General features: G+C 40.9%; 1 protein-coding gene across 2 annotated transcripts in view; it reads right to left on the bottom strand.

Moving 5' to 3' along the window:
• Positions 1-22556, bottom strand: part of SLC25A13 (solute carrier family 25 member 13) — a 1915284-nt gene that overhangs the window by 86783 nt on the left and 1805945 nt on the right. For both annotated transcript variants that reach the window (XM_044065927.1, XM_044065926.1), the window contains exons 15-17: positions 17721-17859; positions 15407-15565; positions 15202-15292 (exon numbers count right to left, since the gene is read on the bottom strand). In XM_044065927.1, coding sequence (XP_043921862.1) covers positions 15202-15292; positions 15407-15565; positions 17721-17859 — 389 coding nt within the window. The remainder of the gene's footprint in view (positions 1-15201; positions 15293-15406; positions 15566-17720; positions 17860-22556) is intronic.

Consider the following 22556-nt stretch of genomic DNA (forward strand, 5'->3'; position numbering starts at 1 on the left):
TTGGAGGAAGCGAAGGTAGAGTTATTTACTCCTATATGAAAGTTGGAAATGGCTGCTAACTGTACAGACAGTTGAGAAGCTATCCCCTTCATTGAAAACTATAGCTAAAAAGTCAAGAACCTTAGAAACCGGGACTGAAAAGGGATCTAAGTTATTTTTGTGTGGCCAAAAAACAAATCCTTTCCATTTACTTTTGTAAATTTTTTTAGGGGAAGCTTTATGGGACAATGATAGAATATGATGAGGAATCACCCAGGAGGTAGATGGCTCAGACCCGAAGGCCTCCAAAAACAGTGATTCTTCTTGAGAAGGGTTTTTGGTGGATCACAGGATCATAAGAGTTACTAGGCTATTGACCCTAAGGCCTCTACAGGCCTAGCCATGTTATACCTTTGTTCCCTTGTGGACCAAGATATATAGTCTATGTTTGCATATGAATCTAAGATCAACATCCGCTGCCCCTGTCTAAGAGGGAAATGGGTGAAACCCCCGGTGTAAATTTACAGTTTCCCGTCCAGGTGATGCTTAAATAGGATCATTTAGGAGCTCTGTTTTACATGAATTGGAACCTGTTCCAGAGGAGTGGCAACCTCTGGAAGACGCATCTGTCTCTCCAGCATGTCCCGTTAGCATTGCAGTCTAAGTTAAGATCCCTAGAGTCAGTGAATCTTGTCCCATTGGATTTGTGGATGTGCAACAGCTTCATCAAGGTAAGGTCTGGTAGTGCTCTGTAGGCCAGGCACAAATCACCTCTAAGCAGTCTATATGATACTGAGAAAAGTGATAGGGCCTTCAGTCTGTCCATGTAGATCATGTATTGTAGGCCTTGAATTTTCTTGGTGAGAAACCTCTGTGGTCTCTCCAGTTGCTGCAGATGGCTGGTGAGGTACATACAGAAGGGAGCACTGTACTCTATTATTGGTCTGATGAGAGCAGAGTACAGGGGAGTTATAACCTCCTTAGCTTTGGATGCTAGACCCTTGCTTATGAGGTGTACAATGTAGAAGGTCTTCCTTACTAGTGTGGACACCTGATGATCAAACTTAAGACTGCTACCAACTTGTGTTCCTAAATCTCTCAACACTGGGTTTGAACTTAGGGATTATTATTAATGTTCTAATTAGCAGGGGTTTCTCCTTTGCTGAAGGGGATGATAATACATTTTTTGTGTTTCGTTTAAGTCCATGGCTTTGAATCCAATCGTTTTGTCTGTGTAAGCTCATTTTGTAGTATGTTGACATCTTTGGGGGATTCGATGATTGCACCTAGTTTGCAGTCATCAGCAAACCTGGTAAGCCACAAGTCATCTATTTTTGCCTGGACTTAGGGAAAATAGATACCAAACAGTAAGGGGCCTAGCATAGATCCCTGTGGAACACCACTGGTTAACAGGTCTGCTAGAAGAGATGGCATCCCCAATTTTGACTGCTTGTTTGTGAGCCAGCTGGCAACCCATCTAGTGATACAATGGTTAATTCCCAGCTGGGTGAGTTTCTCAATGATGCCTGAGTCTGGGATTGTGTCAAAGGTCTTGACTAGATTGAGATAGGCAACGTGAACTGTTCTGCCTTCATCCAAGGCCTTTGTGACATTCTTGAAGAAGTCCACCAGATTTAGCAGGCAAGATCTGCCCTTAAAGAAGCCAAACTGGGTTGGGTCAAGAGTATGAAAGTCACCTGTATCTTTGTTAAGATCCATGATGATTTTCGCCATGGCCTTGCAGATAAGGCATGTTAGGCTTATGCATCTACAGTTCCCGGGATCAGTTGAGGGACCCCCTTTGTGTAAGGAGATTACAGTTGCAGTTTTCCACTCAGCTGGGACAAAGCCAGTGCTTAAACTGAGATTTAAGAGCGTGTTCAGTGGTTCCACTAACTCCTGTTTTATACCACTTAATAAGCAGCCTGGGATGTTGTCCGGTCCCATACAGGTTGTGTTTTTGGCCTTGCAGAGTGTGGCTATGACCTGCTCTCTGGAAATACTAGGCAGAGAACTGGTGACAGGTATGTTATGGGGTATGACTGGTGGGGACAGGGGGTGAAGCTTTTGCAAAGACTGTCAACTAGCAGGTTGGCAATGTCCTCTGGTTCAGTATAAGTGGTACCTTCCACAGCACAAAGCTGGGCCTTAACTTTTAGATTCTGGACGTAGCTAAATAATGCTTTGTGATTTTCCTTAGCTAGGGATGCTAATTTAGTTTTGTAATTAGCTTTAGATGATTACATAAGATGTCTATCCTGCTTGTTTAAGATTTGAAGGGAGTTCTTCCTTAAGTGGGACCATTCCCTCTTGTTTTTTGACTGTCTTACTGTATACTCTTTTTATGCTGGATGTCCACCAGGGTGGCTTATTTTTTCGTGAAGATCTTGATTTGATCCGTTCCAGTACCGCTGAGTCTTTACATTTATATATACAGGACATTTGTATATACCTCAGTATAGGGATCATTGCTGTCAGTGTTGGGAGGGGTCCCAAACTACTGCTGCCATCCCTCAGTAGGCTATAGTTTGCTTTTGGAGAAATTTTGTATCCTTTTTGCTCCTAAGGGTGGGTCCAGTACGATCATTACTTCGAAAGAGACTGATTTATGATTGGACTTTACCAGGGAGGGCCCACATGAGGTGGTGTAGTGATCCCCCATATTGGTAAACACTGTGTCAAGTATGTTAGAGCCCCTTGTGGAGGTGCTGATTATCTGCTCCAGATATTTGTTAATAATGTCCAGGAACCATTGGGTGAGTAGGTTTTTGCTCATATACGTTACCCAATCAATGGAAGGATAGTTAAAGTCACCCATGACCAGGGTATATGGCTGTACTGATAGTGATTCAAGTAAGTCCAGGTAAGCTGTGTGGTTTTCGTAGTTCATGGTGGTGGAGGAGGGTCTTTCCTACAGTTGGGTGGACTTGGAGAAACTCTAGGGAGTTGTACTGTTTGACCAGTCTTGATGTGTGTACATTTTTAGTGAAGATAGATACTCTTCCTCCCTTGTTTCTTTCATGTTTGTTGTGTGGTCTGAACATGTGGAAGGCATTGCAGCCCTGCATGACTGGGGTACTCTCTCTGAAGCCTTGAACTATGTTTCTGTGACTGTGCAGACATCATCTTCTAGGGTGAAAAGTACTTCAAGTGAGTGCAGTTTCTTATTTAGATTCCTAGCGTTAAGCAGCATAATCCTTGAGTTTGTTTCTTGAGGATATTTTTACAGGAATTTTGCTCTTATGACATTGGCTAAAAAGCCACAAAGGGGAAGCAAGTACTTTTGCCAGCAACCTAAACCCTATAGACGTTTGTTTTAGGAGTTTTAAGATGTCTCCAAACGAGACATCATCAGGTGCTGATCTGGGAGACCCTTCCCCTGCATGAAAGTTAATGCCCTCAGTGACAGACTCTTGTAGAGAGCTTAAGTGCCTCCTTTTACACTTCTTCTTCTGGGACACGCCCTTGGTGGAGTGCTCCAGGGAGGTATCTGAAGAGATAACAATACCCTAACTGGGTGGTCTGCAGACTGGTTTGGGCTGGCTGTCCCATTAGAATGGGTAACTGAGGCTCTGTATGCAAAATCGAATGGGACTGGGAAGCTGGAGTCAAGGAGGGTAGAGATGTCTGAACTCTAGGTATACAGACAGCTTTCTCCACTACCTCGAAAGCACAGTGCCTTGGAAAAGCAGAAACTGACAGATCTGACAAGGCATGCTTAAAGATCAGTGGTTCCCGCTGTCCCACAAGCATAACACCCAAGCTATCTAATGCTGATGCTCGGAGGGGAAGAGGTGGCTTAGACAACTTTGTGGAGTCAAATCCAGCACCCCAGAGTCAGTGCAGACTCTGACTCTGAAAGTACACCTCCGAAGTGCTCTGGGCGAGACAGCTCTGAGACACCATCAGAGTCAAAGATGCCATTGTCTTGAGATCTGAGGGAGATGACTCCAAGGCTTTTGGATCCGATGGCTCCGAAAATGAACCAAGAATTGGAAAAGGAACTATGACTGAAGGAGTAGTACTAAGAAGGGTCTCCAGACCCGACTGAGTTGGAGCCAAAAGGACTCCCATTTGTGTTTGCATCCTGAGGAACTTCCTCATCATCCTGTCCACATCAGCCTTGGATAGGCTCCTGGAAGACCGAAGGGAGGACGCTGTGGATGAGGGTCTTGAGTGATGACGGGAAGACTGCTTCAGCGAAGGCAATGGGAGCAGAGAGGTAATCAGCTCAGACAGTAGTTGAGGAGAACAGATCCAGGGTGATTTGTCACATCTTGACCTCGGATCCAATGTACTCAGATCCAAATTTTTTTAACAGGTGGCTCTAAGGACGAAGCCAAAGTTGAAGCCAATGCGCATTCTGGAGATCTCTTACGAAATTCTTTAGAAATGGAATCTACCTTTTTTCCTAGTCTCTTGGGGTTTGAGCCCCAGAAGCCGTTGGTGAAGATTTTTGAAGGCAGCAAGCCCCTAAGGATTAATTTGTTTTTCCGGTCAATCAGAGCATGGGAGTTGAATCCCTTGTAAGTGTCACAATCCACATCTAAATATCTTGGTCTTCAACAGTAGACATATTCGGAATGGGTATCAAGAGTTTGGTATTTTGTGGCCACACACCACACATTTTTTAAAATCTGAAGGCTTATCTGACATTTTTAAGTAAGGCAGATAGAATTTAAGTATATTTTAATAGTTCAAAGAGGGAAGTAACAGAAGTTATCAATAATGGTGACAGAGAGAGTATTGTTAAGTACAAAACAGGGAAAGAATACCAACTACGGTAATAGAAATACTAAGAGTATGGAAAGAAGCGTATAAGCCGAGTAAAAGGGTTAAAGGGAAGTAAAGACAATAAGTACAATAATGAGAGTGGTTAACCATAGAAGCTAAACTCACAAACTTTCAAAAACACTCAAGAGGTCATAATCTATGTCCAAACTCTATAGCGGCAAACAAGATCTGAGAAATATTAGATGACTACAGCATTGTGGGTAAAGGGAGGAGCTCAAGAGTTCAACTGTTCTATGATCTGGAAGAAGCAGCCGAATCGGATAAGAACCCAATGGTTGATGAATAAATGAAAATGTCAACATCAGATATAACATCTTTCCTGACAGAAAAGGGCAAATTAAAAGGGAATCCCAACAGGGACAAGACCATCTGTCAGTTGAAACAGTACCAGACAAGAGGCTAGCAGAGCTTAAGAGAGTTATTAAACACCCTGAAAGGAAAAAAAGAAGTTTTGTACTTACCATAATGTTCCATGTCAGTAGTCCATCTCACCCTTCATTCTTTACATATGGGATCGGAGACGATCCTCGGCTCCGACTCGGCCTATTTACAAGCTGGAAGACTTCTGGTTGGCTGGTGGCTAGATTGGTATCCCATGGTGCACCAGTACAATCACCAGATCTTGTTTGCTGCTGACTAGAAACAAATAAACAGCCCACAGAAGAAGCCAACTAAAAGGTCTCCATAAATAATGAAATTAGTATGTTTCTGTCTCCAGGTACTTCCAGGATGGGGGCAGGAGGGCGGGTTCAAAAGAATGAAGGGTGAGATGGACTACTAACATGGAACGTTATGGTAAGTACATAACTTCTTTATATTCTGTAATCCTATCTCACCTTCATTCCTTACATATGGGACAGCGTCCCAAGCACCTTATCCTTGGGTGGCTCAAGGAAAAATACTCCTGAGTACAGTGGAACCAAAGGAAGCTCTACCCCTGGAGAATAAATCCAATTTGTAATAAAAATGTGAGGGGTAGCCCATGTAGCAGCTGCACAAATATTGTCAAGTGGAACCCTGGCTTGAAAGGCTGCAAAGGTAGATTGAGATCTGGTAGAATCAGCCTTGATTTTAAAGGGTAAAGGTTTGTAAACATAAGCTATAGAGCTAGAAATCCAGTTAGAAAGAGTCACTTTGGATACTGGTAAGCCCAACCTGGATTCAGAGAAGGAAATGAACAATTGATCTGATTTTCTAATGTCTGTAGTTCAGTGCAAATAAAAACATAATTGTCTATGGACATCCAGTTGGTGAAACCTGTGCTCAGCTGCACTGGAGTGATTCGGAAAAAAAACTGGAAGCTCTATGGACTGATTCAATGTGGCCTGGGAACAGACCTTGGGAACAAAGGAAGGGTTAGTATGAAGGGACACCCTTTCTTTATGAAAAATCAGATAAGGCAGTTTAACAGACAAGGTTTGCAATTCTGACACCGGTCTGGAAGATGTGCTAGCCACCAAAAATGTCTTCCAAGACAAGAACTTCAAAGAGCATGAATGAGAAGGCTCAAAGGGCGGAGATGTTAATTTTGATAACACAAAGTTTAAATCCCATGAGGCCACAGGCTCCTGAACCAGAGGTCTAAGCAAAGTGGCACCTTTGAGTAAGGTTTTGCACAACTTATGAGACATCAAGTTGGAATCTGGAAACACCATGTGGAAATTTGAAATCACTGCCAACTGGACTCTGATAGTGGCAGCCACAGATTCTTGCTGAAACAGTTCAGAGAGAAATTCCAAGACCACGGGAATGGAGGCAGTGAAGGGGTCAACATCCATTTTGTCCACCCAAAGAGAGAATTTTTTTCATTTACTGGAATGTTCCACTGTTTCCTGTTTCAGAGACCACTCGTGAAGCATCAGAATCGCCCTCCTGAGCTTGTCGGCTATCACGTTGCTCGTCCCTGGAATGTGCATCGCCACCAGAAAGCGCTGGAAAGATATCACCCATTCCCAAACTTGCATGGCCTCTCAACGGAGTGGGTAAGATCTGGTTCCGCCCTGTTTGTTGATATACCATACTGCTGATATGTTGTCTGACTGTATTGCAATAGTCCCCAGAGGAAGAAGGTCGTGAAGTGCTTGCAACACCACCAGAAGCACCCCCTCATCTCTAGAACGTTGTTATGCAGGTGGGCCTTGTGGTCTTGCCATGTGCCCTGAACAGTCCTGCCTAGATAATGCCCCCCCACCCTATCTGTGAGGCATCCGTGGTCACAGTGGCTATGGGTTGGGAGAGGAACAACTGAAGAGCCCGTGGTCAGTTGATTGGGTAATGTCCACCAAAGGAGGTCCTTCTTGCAAGATTCTGTCAGTAGAATGTGATGGGATAATGGAAGGTGCTGAAAGGACCATTGGGACAACAGGAGCCACTAAAGAATTCTCATGTGTAACCTGGCTAGTGGCACTAAAAGTATGGTGGAAGCCATGGTCCCAAGGAGCTGCAGAACAATCTTGGCTTTGACCCTTCGCAAGGGAAGAAGAAAGTGAATTTGAAACACCAGGTTTTGTGCCTTTTCGGCAGGAAGATGAACCACCATGTCTACTGTGTCCAGCTCTGTGCCTATAAAATTCACAGAATGAGAGGGCAATAAGGCAGATTTTTCCCAATTTATAGAGATTTCCAGTTGGGCACAAAGCTGAAAAGTACTGTCCCTGCTTTAAAGGAGTGGATGCCTGGTGGGGGTGGTCAGGAGTCAGTCGTCCAAATACGGAAACACCTGGAATCCTCGACGTCTCAGGTGAGCTGTCACGACTGCTGTACATTTGGTGAACACCTTTGGGGCTGTGGTGAGACCAAAGGGCAGAGCATGAAACTGGAAGTGACTGGCTCCCAGCCGGAAGCATAGATGACTCCTTGATGCCCTGTCCATTTTTATGTGATAATAAGCGTCTTGGAGATCTATTGAGCACATCCAATTGTCTTTCCCTAACAATGGGAGTATAGACTGCAGTATTACCATCCAGAACTTGTCCTTCTTTACTGATTCGTTCAATCTGCTGTGATCCAGAATGAGCCTCCAGTCCCTTGTATGTTTTGGCACTAAAGAATCTGGAGTAAGTTCCGAATCCTATTTGGTCTGCTAGGACAGTTTGGATGACTCTTTTTGACAGCAACTTGTTGACCTCCACAGTTGCCTGATCCCTGTGATTGGGTGGAACATCTGGGATCTTCTTGGAAACAAAAGGTAGAAGAGAAAAGGGTATTACATAACTTCTGGTAATACTTCTTTGTACCCACTTGTCTTGAGTGATACTTAGCCAGGCTTCTGGATACAAAGAAATGCGACCCCCGACCAGCCCCAGAGAATCACAGTCGGGCCCCACATCAGGAGCACTGATAAAGCTGGCCCTGAAAGGAATCGCGACCTCCTTGGTTTTGCGGACCACCCCTGACTCTAGGGCGACGTCTATTATTTCTCCTCCTCCTCTGCCTCTAAAGAAGGAGTCACCCTGTGCTTCCTGGAAAAACGTCTGGGACTTCTTCAACCACATTTTACCGCCCCTCTGACCCTTAGGGTATGGTCTAGAGGGAACAGTAAAATGTACTCCTACGGCAGAGTGTGTTTTTCCTTCTTGCTTGCACCGGGTGAGAGTGTCCTTTACCTTGGATCCAAACAATGAGGAAAGGTCGAATGGGGCGTTGGTAAAGGTAGACTTAAACAGTTCCACAAAGTTACACAAATGCATCCAGGAATGACGCCTCAAGGAAATTCCTGAACCCACTGCCCTGCTCGCACCATTGGCCCCATACGAAATAAGCCACATGGAGGAGTTAACGACAGAGGTCAAGGTGGACAACTGGGCAGAAACCTTGTCAGGGACTCCCTCAGTACATGTACCTTGTATAGAATCTCCTAACTCTTTAAGGAGATCTCTCTGGAGCCTAGTAAAGTGAATAAGGTAATTCAGTGATCTAAGGGTAAATGCCGCTAAAGTGAAGATACGCTTCCCGTACCTGTCCATCATTCGAGACTCCTTATTCGGCGGATGAACAAAAGAAGAAGTCTCCGCTAACTCCTTCTTAGTGGCCGTCACCACCACCATGGCATCTACAGGCACACCTTTAGATAAAAAGTCTTTTCCTGGAGGGGAAAAAGGAACTTGTTTGGTCTCCTGGGAACTGGCTCCACGGCATCAAGAGTATACCACACCTTTTGACTAACTAAATCCATAAGTTCGTCGAAAGGTGGAGACAAACAAGAGGCAGAAGTTTGAGACCCGATAGCCCTCAGGTACATCGACTCCTCATCAGAAGGGGTAACAGTGGGCCAGTCACATCTCTGTTTAAGGATCTCCAGGATGTCTACAAAGGAGACATCAGAGGACAACTTGGGGAACCCTTCCGATGCCTCGAGGTCAGTGTCAGATGGCAAAGACTAATCCTGGGAGTCGACATGCTTCCTCTTACAAGTCTTCTTCCGTGGGGGCTCCTCGGAAGGACATTCCGGGGAGTTCTCAGAAGAATGGGGGCCACCGGCCAGTGGCTCCTGAGTCTGGGGGTCTCTGCTGCCACTGGAGGGAGTAGGAGCTGAGACAGAAGTAGATGCTATGGGGGGAAGAGTACCAGTACCACGAGTAGGAGCTGATGGTTGGGACAGCACACTCCTTATCATCTCGAAAGCCGACCTCTCTGGCTCCGAGGATCTCTCCGGCTCCGAGGAGACAGAGGATGCCATCAGCGCCAGAGCCATCGGCTCCAAGATAGATGCAGGGTCCGAACTCACCGTAGCCGATGCACCGAGAGGAAGACTCGGAACCGAAGAAGTTCGGTTCCAAGCATCCTTGTCGGGGCCAACCGGACAGCTTCGACCCCTGGGCACTACGGACGTCACCGAAAGTGTCGGAGCAGAACTCGGCTCCAAAACAGCCACAACTGGAGCTGGAGCCAAGGGTTCCACCGGTGGTACCAAGCAATCTGTCTCTGAAAAACCACCATGGCTCAGAGGAGGAATGAACACAGAGGGTTGAATGGACTCAAGTGGCTCCGGAGATGCCTGGGTCAGAGCTAACAACAATTTAGGCAAAGCAGACAACTTCAAAAGTCTCAGCACTACCCTCTCCACATCTTCTTCCAATAAACTCCTGGAAGACCTGGATGACATGGTAGGAGATTGAGATCTCGAAGTTACAGGAGACTTCACTAACAAGGAGACCGGTAGAGGGTCCATAGACCGGCTCTGAGAAGTAGTCTCAGCGGTCGGCTCTGAAAAACTTGGAACAGACCCTGCAACAACAATGCCACTCTCAGTCAGCTATGAGGTCTGTGGAGTCGAGGAGACAGTTTTTGCAACTTTAATAGGTGGCTCTGAGACACCAGCCGGTGCCGGGGAGGGCCTCTTGGCAGATTTAGACTTTCCTTTAGCAGATTTGGAGGATGAGGAACTAGACACGTCTTCCTCGAAGTAAGGTTTAAGAAGACCTTTTAGAATTAACTTATTCTTTCTTTCCTGCAACACCCTGGGACTAAAGACATGACAGAATAAACAGGTCTCCTGCAAATGGATGGCCCCTAAACAGTAAACACAATTACCATGACCATCCGTTAAGGACATCTTTTTGGAGCACTTAATACATTTCTTGAAGCCGGATAGCTTATGCTCCTTACTCTCTTTAGACATTCTCAAATCAACAGAACACACGCACACAGAGAAGAAGAAAAGGAGGAGGAGGACTAGGTCCTCTAACTTAAATGGCCTAGCTCAGCTGAAAATGAAGATAAAACGAGGACTAGGTCCTCTAACTTAAACGTGCCTAGCCCGGGCAAGAGGTGATAGGGTCTTCTAACTTAAACAGACCCTACAGTTATAAGGGAGAATAGCACACTCAACAGAACTGTGGAGAACAATAATAGTAGAAGTCAACTGCAAAAACAAACAGAACAAACAATATTAGCAAAACGATGCTAACAGCAATCTAATAACTCTAAATAGCAAGCGGAACCGCCAAATTCTATTTAAACACACAGAACACTAGTGCGCAAAAAGCGCCTATTTTAATCCAAACAGTAAGCCTGGCACAAGGGATAACGAGAAGAAATAATGGCCAAAAGGCCAAAAATTGCACCAAATGGCGTAAATATACTTTATACCATGCTAATTGAATACTACAGACAGTAATGATTTAACTATATAGAACCAAATATCTAATCTAAGCTAAACAGTGAAGAAAACTTTGAAAAAGTTGAAAATATGCAAACACTTAGCCAGAGCCAAAGAGAAGCACAACCAAACTTGTTGATGCAGAAAACGAGATCTGGGAATTGTACTGGTGCACCATGGGATACCTACCTAGCCACGAGCCAACCAGAAGTCTTCCAGCTTGTAAGTAGGCCGAGTCAGAGCCGAGGATCAGCTCTGATCCCATATGTAAAGAATGAAGGTGAGATAGGACTACTTAACATACTATGTTTTGAAATAATTTTTTAATGACACTCCAAAATCACAAACCCTCGCTCTCAGATGTGAGATTTGACAGGAAAGTAAAGCTTTTTCTCATAAATGCAAGACATTTCCCTCAGAGAACCACTTAAAATGTAGAAATCTGAGGTAAAGCATTTAGTGAGAGTGACAATAACTTAAAATATCAATTCATACTTCCAATACAAATTTCTGACAGAAATTTTTTTTTTTTCACATAAGATATTCATCTGCCCAGTCTTGGCGAACAGCTAGCCCATCAACCTTCTGAAGCCTACAGACAAGAGTGCAGTTAGGTGCAAGAAAATTCTTAAAATGTTGGCGCCCTAACCTCTGATTTTATCCTGCTGTCCTCAAGCTGTGCTGTGGCTAAGGGGATTGTAATGTATCCTACAGCTTTGGAAGCTGGCTGGTCTGATTTTGGCAGAATACATCCCATATGGCTTAGGCTACTGCAACTGTAATCTAATAATAATATTACCTTATCCTTGTGAAAGACCAAATATGATTCCTTATAGATCAGGCTGGAAGCTCCAGGATCCTATGGGCAGAAGTGACAGCCACCAAAAACAGTAATTTCCAAGAAATTATCTTCAAAGCTGCTGGAACGTTGAGATGAGATTATGGATAAGTCTGTCAATCACAGCTCAAAGTTCCAAAAAGAGCTTTTTTAAACAGAGGGTAGAACTGCTAAAGAAAGATGACTGCCTTATGATAGGCCAGAATCTTGCCCTTCCTCAGGTTCACAACAGACAAAAATAGTGGACACTTGTCCCAAGACCTATATCATAAAGTTACTTAATCTAAGTTAAAAGTGCCTGTACAGTCACCAACTAGAACAGCACAAGATGCTTTCCTGCTCAAATTAAATATCTTTTCAACTTGGCAGAGTATTTTGTTAAACTGAAAGGCTTCTTTGGCAGCTTCATTCATCACTGCTCAACATGGATGAATGTTTAATGGGATCAGACGCTCTACTGCAGGAGTAAACTCAGATGTGGAACCACTTAGTTGTTTCAGCCATGAGGGACTTCCCTGGTTTTTATTGTAGTACTGCCATGGACCTGAGGTCCTGAAGGCTCATACCTCTCAGCCACTGGGAGAAACAAGAAGGCAAAACAATTTTGCTCTTTTTTCATGATTTTTTACATTTAGGAACAGAAAGAAAAATGTTAGGAAAGTACATAATCTCCCTTAACACACAGTGAAGTATGCATCCACCACAGGAAGGTACATAATCTGCCTTAACACACAGTGAAGAAGACATCCACCACACACACACACACACACACACACACACACACACACACACACACACACACACAGAGACACATACTCACATATATATATATATATATATATATATATATATATACACACACACACACACACACACACACACACACACACACACACACACACACACACACATACAAATATATACAAACACACACACACACACTGCTGGCAGGAAGACTTGCCACCCCTCCAAACAGAGTGCTTTAAATGTGTAACAGCAACTTTCAAAGTTTGCTGTTACTTGTGCTAAACAGCAGTTTTGAAACTCTCATTATGAGTCTTGAACTTCTAATAGGCTGCCCCCAGTGCCGGACCCATATCATCTCACAGCACACAGGGCACAATACCAGGCCCCTTTTTGTTCAGTTATGCACCACCAGCATGGACCCATGTCATCTCACAGCACACAGGGCACAATGGTATGCCCCTTTTTGCTCGGTTAGGCACCACCAGTATAGACACATATCATCTCACAGCACACACAGGGCACAACGGCATGCCCCTTTTTGTTTGGTTATGCGACACATGAGGAATGGCTATCAGACAGGATCAGGACAGGCTGCGGCAACAGCTTTCCTTCTGCAGCTTTCAAAGCCAAGAAGACTGCACTTACCTCCAAATGGTAGATGTACATACCCTTTTCAAGAATCTGATAGGCACAGTGACAGGAAAAAGAGACCACAATTAGATTGGTAGGAACTGTGAAACAACTGCTGGGACAGGTGACCGGGACCTGATACTAATAAAAAATCATTGAGCGATGGCTGCCAACATAGCCAATGACTCCTCATATTACACTGCAACACCCATGTCTTTCGGATGTGTGAAATGAAATACAATGGGAACACCGTGGAGAGCATTAAGCAAAAGAAGATACAGAATGGTCTAAGCCTAGACATTCAGCTGCATCCTTGCCCAATCTGTCAGAAGCATAACCTCCTGGGCCTTCTCTTTAGGTTAAAAAAAAAAACAATGTTGTTGAGTGTCTAAACTCCACAACAATGAATACAGAATATTCTGATAATGAAGCAGAGGGGACTTCATACATTTTAAGGAGATCATGAAGTGTTCTCTCCACAAAACACAATGCGAGGGGGAGGGGGTTCTTTCAAACAGGCCATCTTTGGCTGTTTGGACAACATATGGAGTTCCTTCATCTGCATGACCTCCATCCTAATGGCTAGCAATCTGGTAAACATTTAGGGTGGAGAACAGAAATGAAACAACAGTATTCTGTACTAAAACCAGTTCCCACTTAGAACAAACTGAAATAATCCTCTGGGTGGATCTTAGACACTGATACTAGAAGGCATCCGTTACAGGTGGTAACATCATTCAGGCACTTTGCTGAAGCAGGGGCATGACCCTCAAAAACACCATCCGGAACACAATATAATGGATAAGTATTCAATGAAGTTACCCAGGTCCAGATTGAGAGAGAAGTCTTCCGCTCATTTGACATAGGAAAACGCTCTGGCTCATTTTTAAGAAAGTACAACTTCTGTATTGCCTCTTTGAGGACTGAAGTGTGTGTCTATCCCAGATGCTCTACAGAGATAACTTGAGCTCAGTGTGAAACTCTTCCTGAAAAAAAAAAAAAAAGAGTGCCACAAGACAAAAAAAATGTGTCCAGTGATCAGTGCCACGTTTAGCATCACTGATGCTAATAAGGTGGATATAACTGACACTAATGTGTTTTTGCTTTTCTCACAGGCTGGATGGGTGGGCCAGTATGGCAGGGTGAAGGAGAGGAAGAAGGTGATTTTTTTTCTGCTTTTGCTATTCTCACCTGGCTTCTTGCTAGTGATTCACCCCTCTTCTTCATAGTATTATTGTTATGGCTTTCTCACGCCTGCTCTTTCACATTCTACTGTTGAGAAATACACAAAGAGAAGAGGTTTCCTACCACATTGGGACCATCGACTTTTGACAATATGTGCATTTATTTGCTAGCAGATCCTGCAGAGCTTTCTTCTATTTTTGGTGGGTAGAATGCTGAAAATCTTATAGGAGGAAGAGGTGATTGCACTGTGGTTACAGTTCAGGATTTCATTATTTGAGACTGTTTTCCTGTATTCGTAACTTAATGCTTGTGCAGAAGTAGTTACTAAATTGTAATAAATGAAACCAGCACTTAGAATAACTCTGAAGCAGTGAGAATTAGTGAAAAAAGTGCTACAGAATTAAAACAGTAATGCAGATAAACAAGTTCTACATGAGTTTGACTTTAACCTTTCTCCTTTACATAATGAAACAAGCATCCAAAGCTGCTGTTCCAGTCATGTATGTGTGAAACAAAGTGATCAGGGTAATTACAGCCGCTGAAGTCACAAGCTCTCATAATGTAAAAACATCCAAAGGTTAAGTTCCAAAACTGTTTTCTCACAGTAGAAGAGAACAAAGTACTATGGGGAAGACGTAGGGTGAAGGTGTAACCATTGCCTGAGTTATGACTGATGCGGGACAAACAATGCTCACCTAAAGATGACTGCTGGAAAAAGAAAAATGCTACAGGCAGTTACCAGAGCAGTACAAAGAATAAATGCACCTCTGAAAACTGGTATCACAATAAGATCTGAAATTAACTTAAGAGCCTACATAATCAAAAAAGCAAGTGTATCCTCAACTTTTAATTATGCAAATGCTGGAACCACTACTAAACATAACGCATCTCTCCCTCTGAATGTAATAAGTAGCTGAAAAGTACTTACACTCCACCAAAATCAATATAAAACCATCTCTGAAGCAATTCGTAAGTCACCAGAGTTACGCCAAATTGGGGGGATGATCGAAACACACGGGCTAAGAAGAAAAGTGAAGAACAAATATCATTAATCAAAAAACTGACACATTTCTGCAAAAGACACAAAAAGCCTAAGCCAACATTTGCTGAAAAGTAAACATGTGTTTGCAAACCTCCAGCTCCTTTCCAGAAAGCTCTTGGTCCTTCCTCACGAAGTATTTTTATAAAGCAATCTATAACACCACTATATGTAGTCTGTCCAGCTCGAGCCGCTACCTGTAATCTTGTCTTAATGACATCAGCAGGAGTTACCAAAGAAGCTGCCGGCATACCTGCAAATGAAAAAATAATGATGTATAAAAAAAAATCCTGTTATCTCTAAATGTAACCACTAAGCTACCTGCAGACTAAAATTCCACATACACAGATTCCTAGGCAGTTAGGGCCACACAACCTTAAATTGTGTGACTGTGATGCTTCAAAAAATAAGCATAAAAATCATTCTTTTGGGAAGTTTAAATGCAATAAAAAAGCCAGAAGCACATATGGTTCAGCTCACAAATCAGAATTTCTTGACATCAGTCCAACAGTGTGCTCTTACTTTAGAACAGATTTAAACCAGCTACTGCTAACAAGCAATTCTGGTTGTACATGAAGAATTGGAAACCATTCTTTGCCAGAAAAAATGGGGATAAACTAATACGAATAAGCATGAAGAGACAAGAGGTCTCCAAAATTTATTACCACTTCCCACAAAAAAAAAAAAGTCTTCAATAACCATATGCAGAACCCTATCAGTGGTAGGTCACTTTAATACCAAAACACGAGCGTGAGGATTATATTTCCAAATTTATCTTCACAAATCACACATTTTGCAATTGCTTAGAAGTATCTGACAGCTTCACTCTAACATTTAAAAGATGACAAATTAATTCTGGCAAGTAATCAATGAAAAGGCTAAGTACTGCATTACTAAAGCTATACTGTTTCCATATTAATTTTATCTAAACCACAGATGCCACCATTCAAGACTGAGTGTTACAAAACCTCTAATTTTGTCAGTCGTCTTCTATATGTATTCTACAGACACTCAGAATATATATACATACCTGCAATGAAAAACACATTTAATGCATGCAATTATGAATGTGCATGCATGCATACATCCCAATAAACTTTTATGGCTTACATCACTTGCTACTTTGCTATGCAGCCAAACCAAGACAATGACAAGCAGACTGTTTTCCAAGTTAGTTAATTCTGCATAAGATTCTCTCCAAACCAAGATGGCCTGGCTAGCAATACTTTTTTTTTCTTTTTCTGAGACTTTTTGTGATATATATATGCAAGTATTTACCACTCTTAATAGTAAGGCACCACAAATACTGCACCAAGTAGTTTTCATTTTACTGAGACCATGATTCATCTGACAAACTGTCCACATACTTCCAAAAATAACATAAAAAAGTGCATTTTTTAAAAATGTAATGTTACAAAATGAAAACAAAGTTAACATAAACCATAAGAATGTCATGCATGCTTGTAGTTAATGGCTACAGGTGACACTGTTAGAACAGGCTCCTGGACATTTGTTAAAAATACATTAAACAGAAAATTATGAACATGCACCTGGATGGATGCAGCAGCAGGAGTGTGACCCCCTGGCTGGAGACAGGCAATCACACGGCAGTAGGGGGTTGCAAGAGAGAGGCAACAGCATGAGTGAGTTTGACTTCATGGGTGACTCTGCCTGTGACCTCAGCCTCGCTCTTCTCAATTACCAGGCCACATCTTTGCATCTTCCCAAAAATCCCTGCCTCCAGCTGCGCATATGATGCTGTCCCCGTCTGGCTCTTGCCTCTGTTAAAGGTGGAGTGGCAGTCTTAGAGGGAGGACTCTTCTGCAGGGTTACAGCAGGATTAGGCCAAACACTTGCCTGAATAAATAAAGTGGTGGGGGAAGGGTCAGCAGTCTTGGGGTAATAAACCAAAAAATTACTGTCTCCAAAGAACAGGGCCCACATGCATGGTCACAGCAGGACACAGCTGGATCCTTCCCTGATAATAAAGGATTTGAGAGTATAATAAAAGTACTAATTCGAGAATGAGAGGGCATCAGCTGCAAAATAAATAAATAAATAAATAAATTCTTATTTGATCCTGTAAGATCTCCATGCAATGGCTTAAAGTTCACATAAAATTTAAATTAATATTATCTGTACTGAGATGGGATATACAACTGTGTACTGTCTACTTAAGTGACACATTTTAATATTACATTCAAAACATACTGCTGAATATATCAATGAATACTCAATATTTAAACAAACCACTCATGCAAATCTGAAAATGTAAAATGTTCAAAAATAGCTTCTGCCTACATAAGAATTAGATCACATATCATGGGATTGGTTCTCTACCCCAATTAACAAATTCACAATAAAATAAAATACATAAATAAACTGATAACACAGAAATGTCTACTTACCAGCTATAGCACCAGCTAAGAGCAAGTTACCAGCACTGACTTGTCCATTTTCATTTGCAAGGGCTGATTTGGTGTGAGCGTAGCAAGGAAAGTAAATTGCAGAGAAAGGGATGTCACGCAGGAAGCAAGCTTTTGCGCCCTGTATTAAAAACACACATTGGCTATAACTTAAGAATATTACAGAACAAAGTACAATTGGTGTACTGTAAATAAAGTAAATACCTATAGTCATATGTAAGTTAACCACACATCAGTGATTACAGTAACTGTAAATGATACAAACATTCCTCTCCGGGAGTGTCCTAAACTATAGCCAAAACTGTCATTGGGGTTTACCTGTCAGAATAACCACGGGGGAGGGCGGTGCTACTTCTATGCTTGTTGATTAACGCTGTACATTGAAATGTACAGCTGTATCCTGTTAGTTTTGTGTACATCAGTCTAATATAAAATTCACTGTTAACTGTATACTTTCTTGTTGGTTATGTTAGTAAATGAACTAAACCACAGGAGATGCAAAAGAATCCTGTTATGTCTATAAATGCTTTGTCCCACAGGGTGTGCTACCAAATCGTACTACTGTAATATGTTGCTATTACATACTAGTCTGATGTATTTTGCCTTGTAGCATGAGCTGTGTCTGAAAAGGATCTTCAGGAAAGTTCACTTTCCTGGTTAACAAATGCTAATAAATAAATGGTACTTTTCCGATATCGGGGCAACACTTTAGGTCACTGAGTTCTGAATATAGTCTATTTTCATGTCTTTAAGGTGTCCGTCCTTTAGGTGTTCATCTTAACTTGTGTATAAAAAGTAGAAGTCATTTCTTTCTTTTTGAAATAGTTTCCATGCTACACATGCTTGCAGTAACTCCTTAAAGACACAAAGATACACTGGATTCGAAGCTCAGCACCTGCACGAGAAAAATGTTGATATAAAGATTATGTCACCTACCAGGTAACACGTTGCAGCAATCTCTGAAAGTGTCCATGGCTCAACTGTACAGTAATAATATAGGTTCATAGGTTAGTACTAAGCTAACTGCCCTTGTGAGCCATTTTAAGCCTAGCCAATTATCCCTTGTGAGACTCAAACCCTGCACCATGTGTTTCTAAGGCAAACACCTTAACCATTAGGCCACCCTCCCAACAATAGGTTCATAGATTAGTACTAAGCCAACTGCCCTTGTGAGCCATTTTAAGCCTAGCCAATTATCCCTCATGAGACTCAAACCCTGCACCTTGTGTTTGTAAGACAAACACCTTAACCATTAGGCCACCCTCCCAACCCTAAACAACCATATAATTTCTTTTTGGGTAAGTGTCCCTTATTTCCCTTCATCTCTGTACGATTCTTACTGTTATTTGCAAGACAGGCCAGCGAGATGAATGTGTGTGTGTGTGTGGGGGGGGGGGGGGGGACTGACAGAGGCTTTGCACACAGGCTGTGGCTGATGAATTGTGAACTACATGCAGGATGTGTACAGCAATACACTTAACAGGGAAATAGTTAATTCTCATCTGTGCTACAGACCCCCCACCATGCCCCAGGATTCCCACTCCTCTTTTCTTGATACACTGGAAAATATGAAGGTACAACCCAACACTCTAATAATGGGTGATTTCAACTACCCTACCATTAACTGGGAAAACTACTCATGTACCAACTCTTTTACTCAACGTTTTCTGGAAATTATCAATTCCAACGCCTTGGATCAACTTATCCACACTCCCACCAGGGGCAGCAATATCCTAGACCTGGTCATCACCAACATGGGCGACCAGTGTTCCACACCAGACCTCAGCTCTTCGTTGGTCAGATCTGACAAGCTAATCACCTTAGACATCCACATCCCGCTCCCACTCCCCATTAGGAAAACAACCGTAAAAAATTTCTCCAAAGCCAACTTCACGCTTCTTAAGACAGAAGTGGCAAACTTCATGACACCCATGCAGATGGACAATAGAGGTACGACTGCTGAATCCTACACAAATGCACTTTATAAGCACTTACACAAGTGCATGGATCGTGCTATCCCTAACAGAACCAAGATGCTATCCTCCAAAAAAGGAAGCCAATCTGGTGGTCTTCTGCCATAAACAACTCTACAACAGAAGAAAGAAACTGTTGCAAAAAAAAAAAAAAAAAAAAAAAAAAGAGTAAAATCCCACGATTGGAGGAACTCCCTGGTCAGCCTCAGTAAGAAGCTGAGATCCCTCATAAAATCCTCCAAAGCTAGTTATGAAAACAAAATCGCCACTGATTCTTTTTTTTTTTTTTCCAAAACAGGTTTATTGTTTTAACATATAAGAGAAATATCATAACAATTTTATACAAGTAATTAAAAATAGATATTATTATAATATTCAACAAAACAACTAAAGTATTTACAAAGACATCCACTACAATCAGATCAATTAATTAAACTAAAATACCATGCTATTGAAATTAGAATTTTTTTAACAAATTTTGTAAATTATCCCATACAATATAATAAGATGTTTTTCTAGTTGTTCTTGACCTAATTGTGTTTATTTCCATATGGCACACTATATTCGTAACATTTTTAAATTCATTGAACGAAGGAGGTGTATCTGAAATCCAATTTCTGGTTATTATTTTCCTAGCCACTGCTAGAATAGACCATAAACAAGGGAAGCTTAACCTTTTTAACACTTTGAGGTACAGGTGTGTTGAATAATATAAGAGATTTAGACATAATGAAATTATCTGTAAAAAGAGCCTGCAAAAATTCATAATTGACTTCCAGTATTCTTTCAATTTTATAGTCATAAAACATATGAGCCCAGTCAGCATTAATTTCTACATTACATCTCTTACATAGATTATCTTTATTATTTATTTTATTCATCATCAAAGGTGTATAAAAAGATCTATGTAAAAATTTCCATGTATAAAGTCTCCAGACAATGGAAGACGTAGTTATATAGGCAGATTCCAACATATATTGTTTATCTTGTTGATTTGGTGGGTCCCCATTAATAGAAGTGAAATAATTCCAGTATGTATCTACACTGTAAAAAGTTTCTTGTCTGATAATTTTATGTATGTATGAAAGTTTACCTTTATCAGAAACTTTATGTTGTAAATTTAATATCAAGTAATCAATCAGTGTTGGAATAGATTCTTTAACTGTTATACACATTAGATCTATTTTATTAATGAGATGTTGTCTAAAGGTCTGAACCTCTAACCAGCAAGTTTCTCTTAGATCAAATTCTTGTTTTAAGAAATCTAGATTTTTAACTTTATTATCAGATATCAACTGATACCAGTATTTTAGATCATTAGCTATAGCTAAATGAGTTCCTTCAGAAGTAGATGACAAAAGCATACCCTGAGTATACATTATAGGGAATATAATAAAATTCCATTCCCTATACTTAGGGTGCATGAATATAAAGTTACGATAGCTAATAATAATACTTAATGGGTAACAAACCATATGTTTAGGTGTAATAGGTGAAGTACAAAATTCCTTTAGTAACCATAACATGGAGTTATTTACAATCATATTTTTATGTGTTAAGGAGATTTTCATGAAGTGCATACTAATTAGCTCCCGATAATCTTTCCATTTTGCGACATATGACTGATCTATTAATAAAGTAATAACTTTTACAATAGAAGAGATAGTATATAAATTAAAGTCTGGAAAAGAAATACCCCCTTGAGACCAGCTATTAGTATGTTTCTTTAAAGCAATCCTAGGTCTATTAGGTGCCCATAGGAAATTTAACATTAATGTATTCAGTTTCTTGATAATTATTTTTGTAGGTGGAAGTATTATTGATTGTATTAAATATAAAATCTTGGGGAATATTATCATTTTAATAATTGTAAGTCGCTCCTCCATAGTAAAAAACATATTATTCCAGGTATTAAAAAGATTTTGTATATTAAGAAAACAGGTATTATAATTATTATATATAATAGATTTAATATCTTTAGATAGTATTATACCTAAATAAGTTATCTGACCTGAATTGGGTACATATTTAGTAAAATCACTAATGAGAATATTTTTTCGTGTATATATAGGTAGTATTTTAGTTTTTTCTTCATTGAATATTAAACCAGAAATACTTTTAAAATTCATCATTTTATCAAATAGAGACTGCATAGAAGAATTAGATCCTGCTGATGTAATTAGAACATCATCTGGAAAAAGTTGAATTTTGGATATTGTATTTTCATCTATTTCAAAACCCTCTATGTCAGTACTGTTTCTGATCAAATTAGCCCAAGGCTCCATTACTAAAGTGAATAATAGTGGAGAAAGTGGACATCCTTGTTTTGTACCTTTAAAATGGGTATTTTTGTGAAACATATGTTCCTACCTTAATATAAGCCAATGTTCCTTTGTATAAATGCTCAATTAGATTTACAAATGCATCTGAGAAGTTTGTGCACTTCAATAAGGTAAACAGATAGTCCCAACTTACTGAATCAAATGCTGAACTTATATCAAGACTAATAAGTGTTAAATCTTTCTTTTTCCTATTTGCAAAATCAATTAATGTTAAAGTTCTTCTTATATTATCAAAAGTATTTCTATTTACAATGAAGCCTGTCTGATCTATATCTATAATGCCGGGATGATTGTCTTCAATCTATCAGCAAAAATACTCATAAACATTTTATAATCAACATTAAGTAATGAGATGGGCGATATGAAGAACATCTAGTTGGATCTTTATTAGGTTTTAAAATTGGCGAAATAAATGTATATTGCCAAGATGGCGGGTTATTAACTCAGTTTGGGCCAAAATAAAAACCTTATGTATTAATGAATATGTACTTTTAGAAAGGATT

This window comes from Protopterus annectens, chromosome 3.part0 (assembly GCF_019279795.1).
Source record: "Protopterus annectens isolate FY-2018-M chromosome 3.part0, PAN1.0, whole genome shotgun sequence".
NCBI classification, from domain to species: Eukaryota; Metazoa; Chordata; order Ceratodontiformes; family Protopteridae; genus Protopterus; species Protopterus annectens.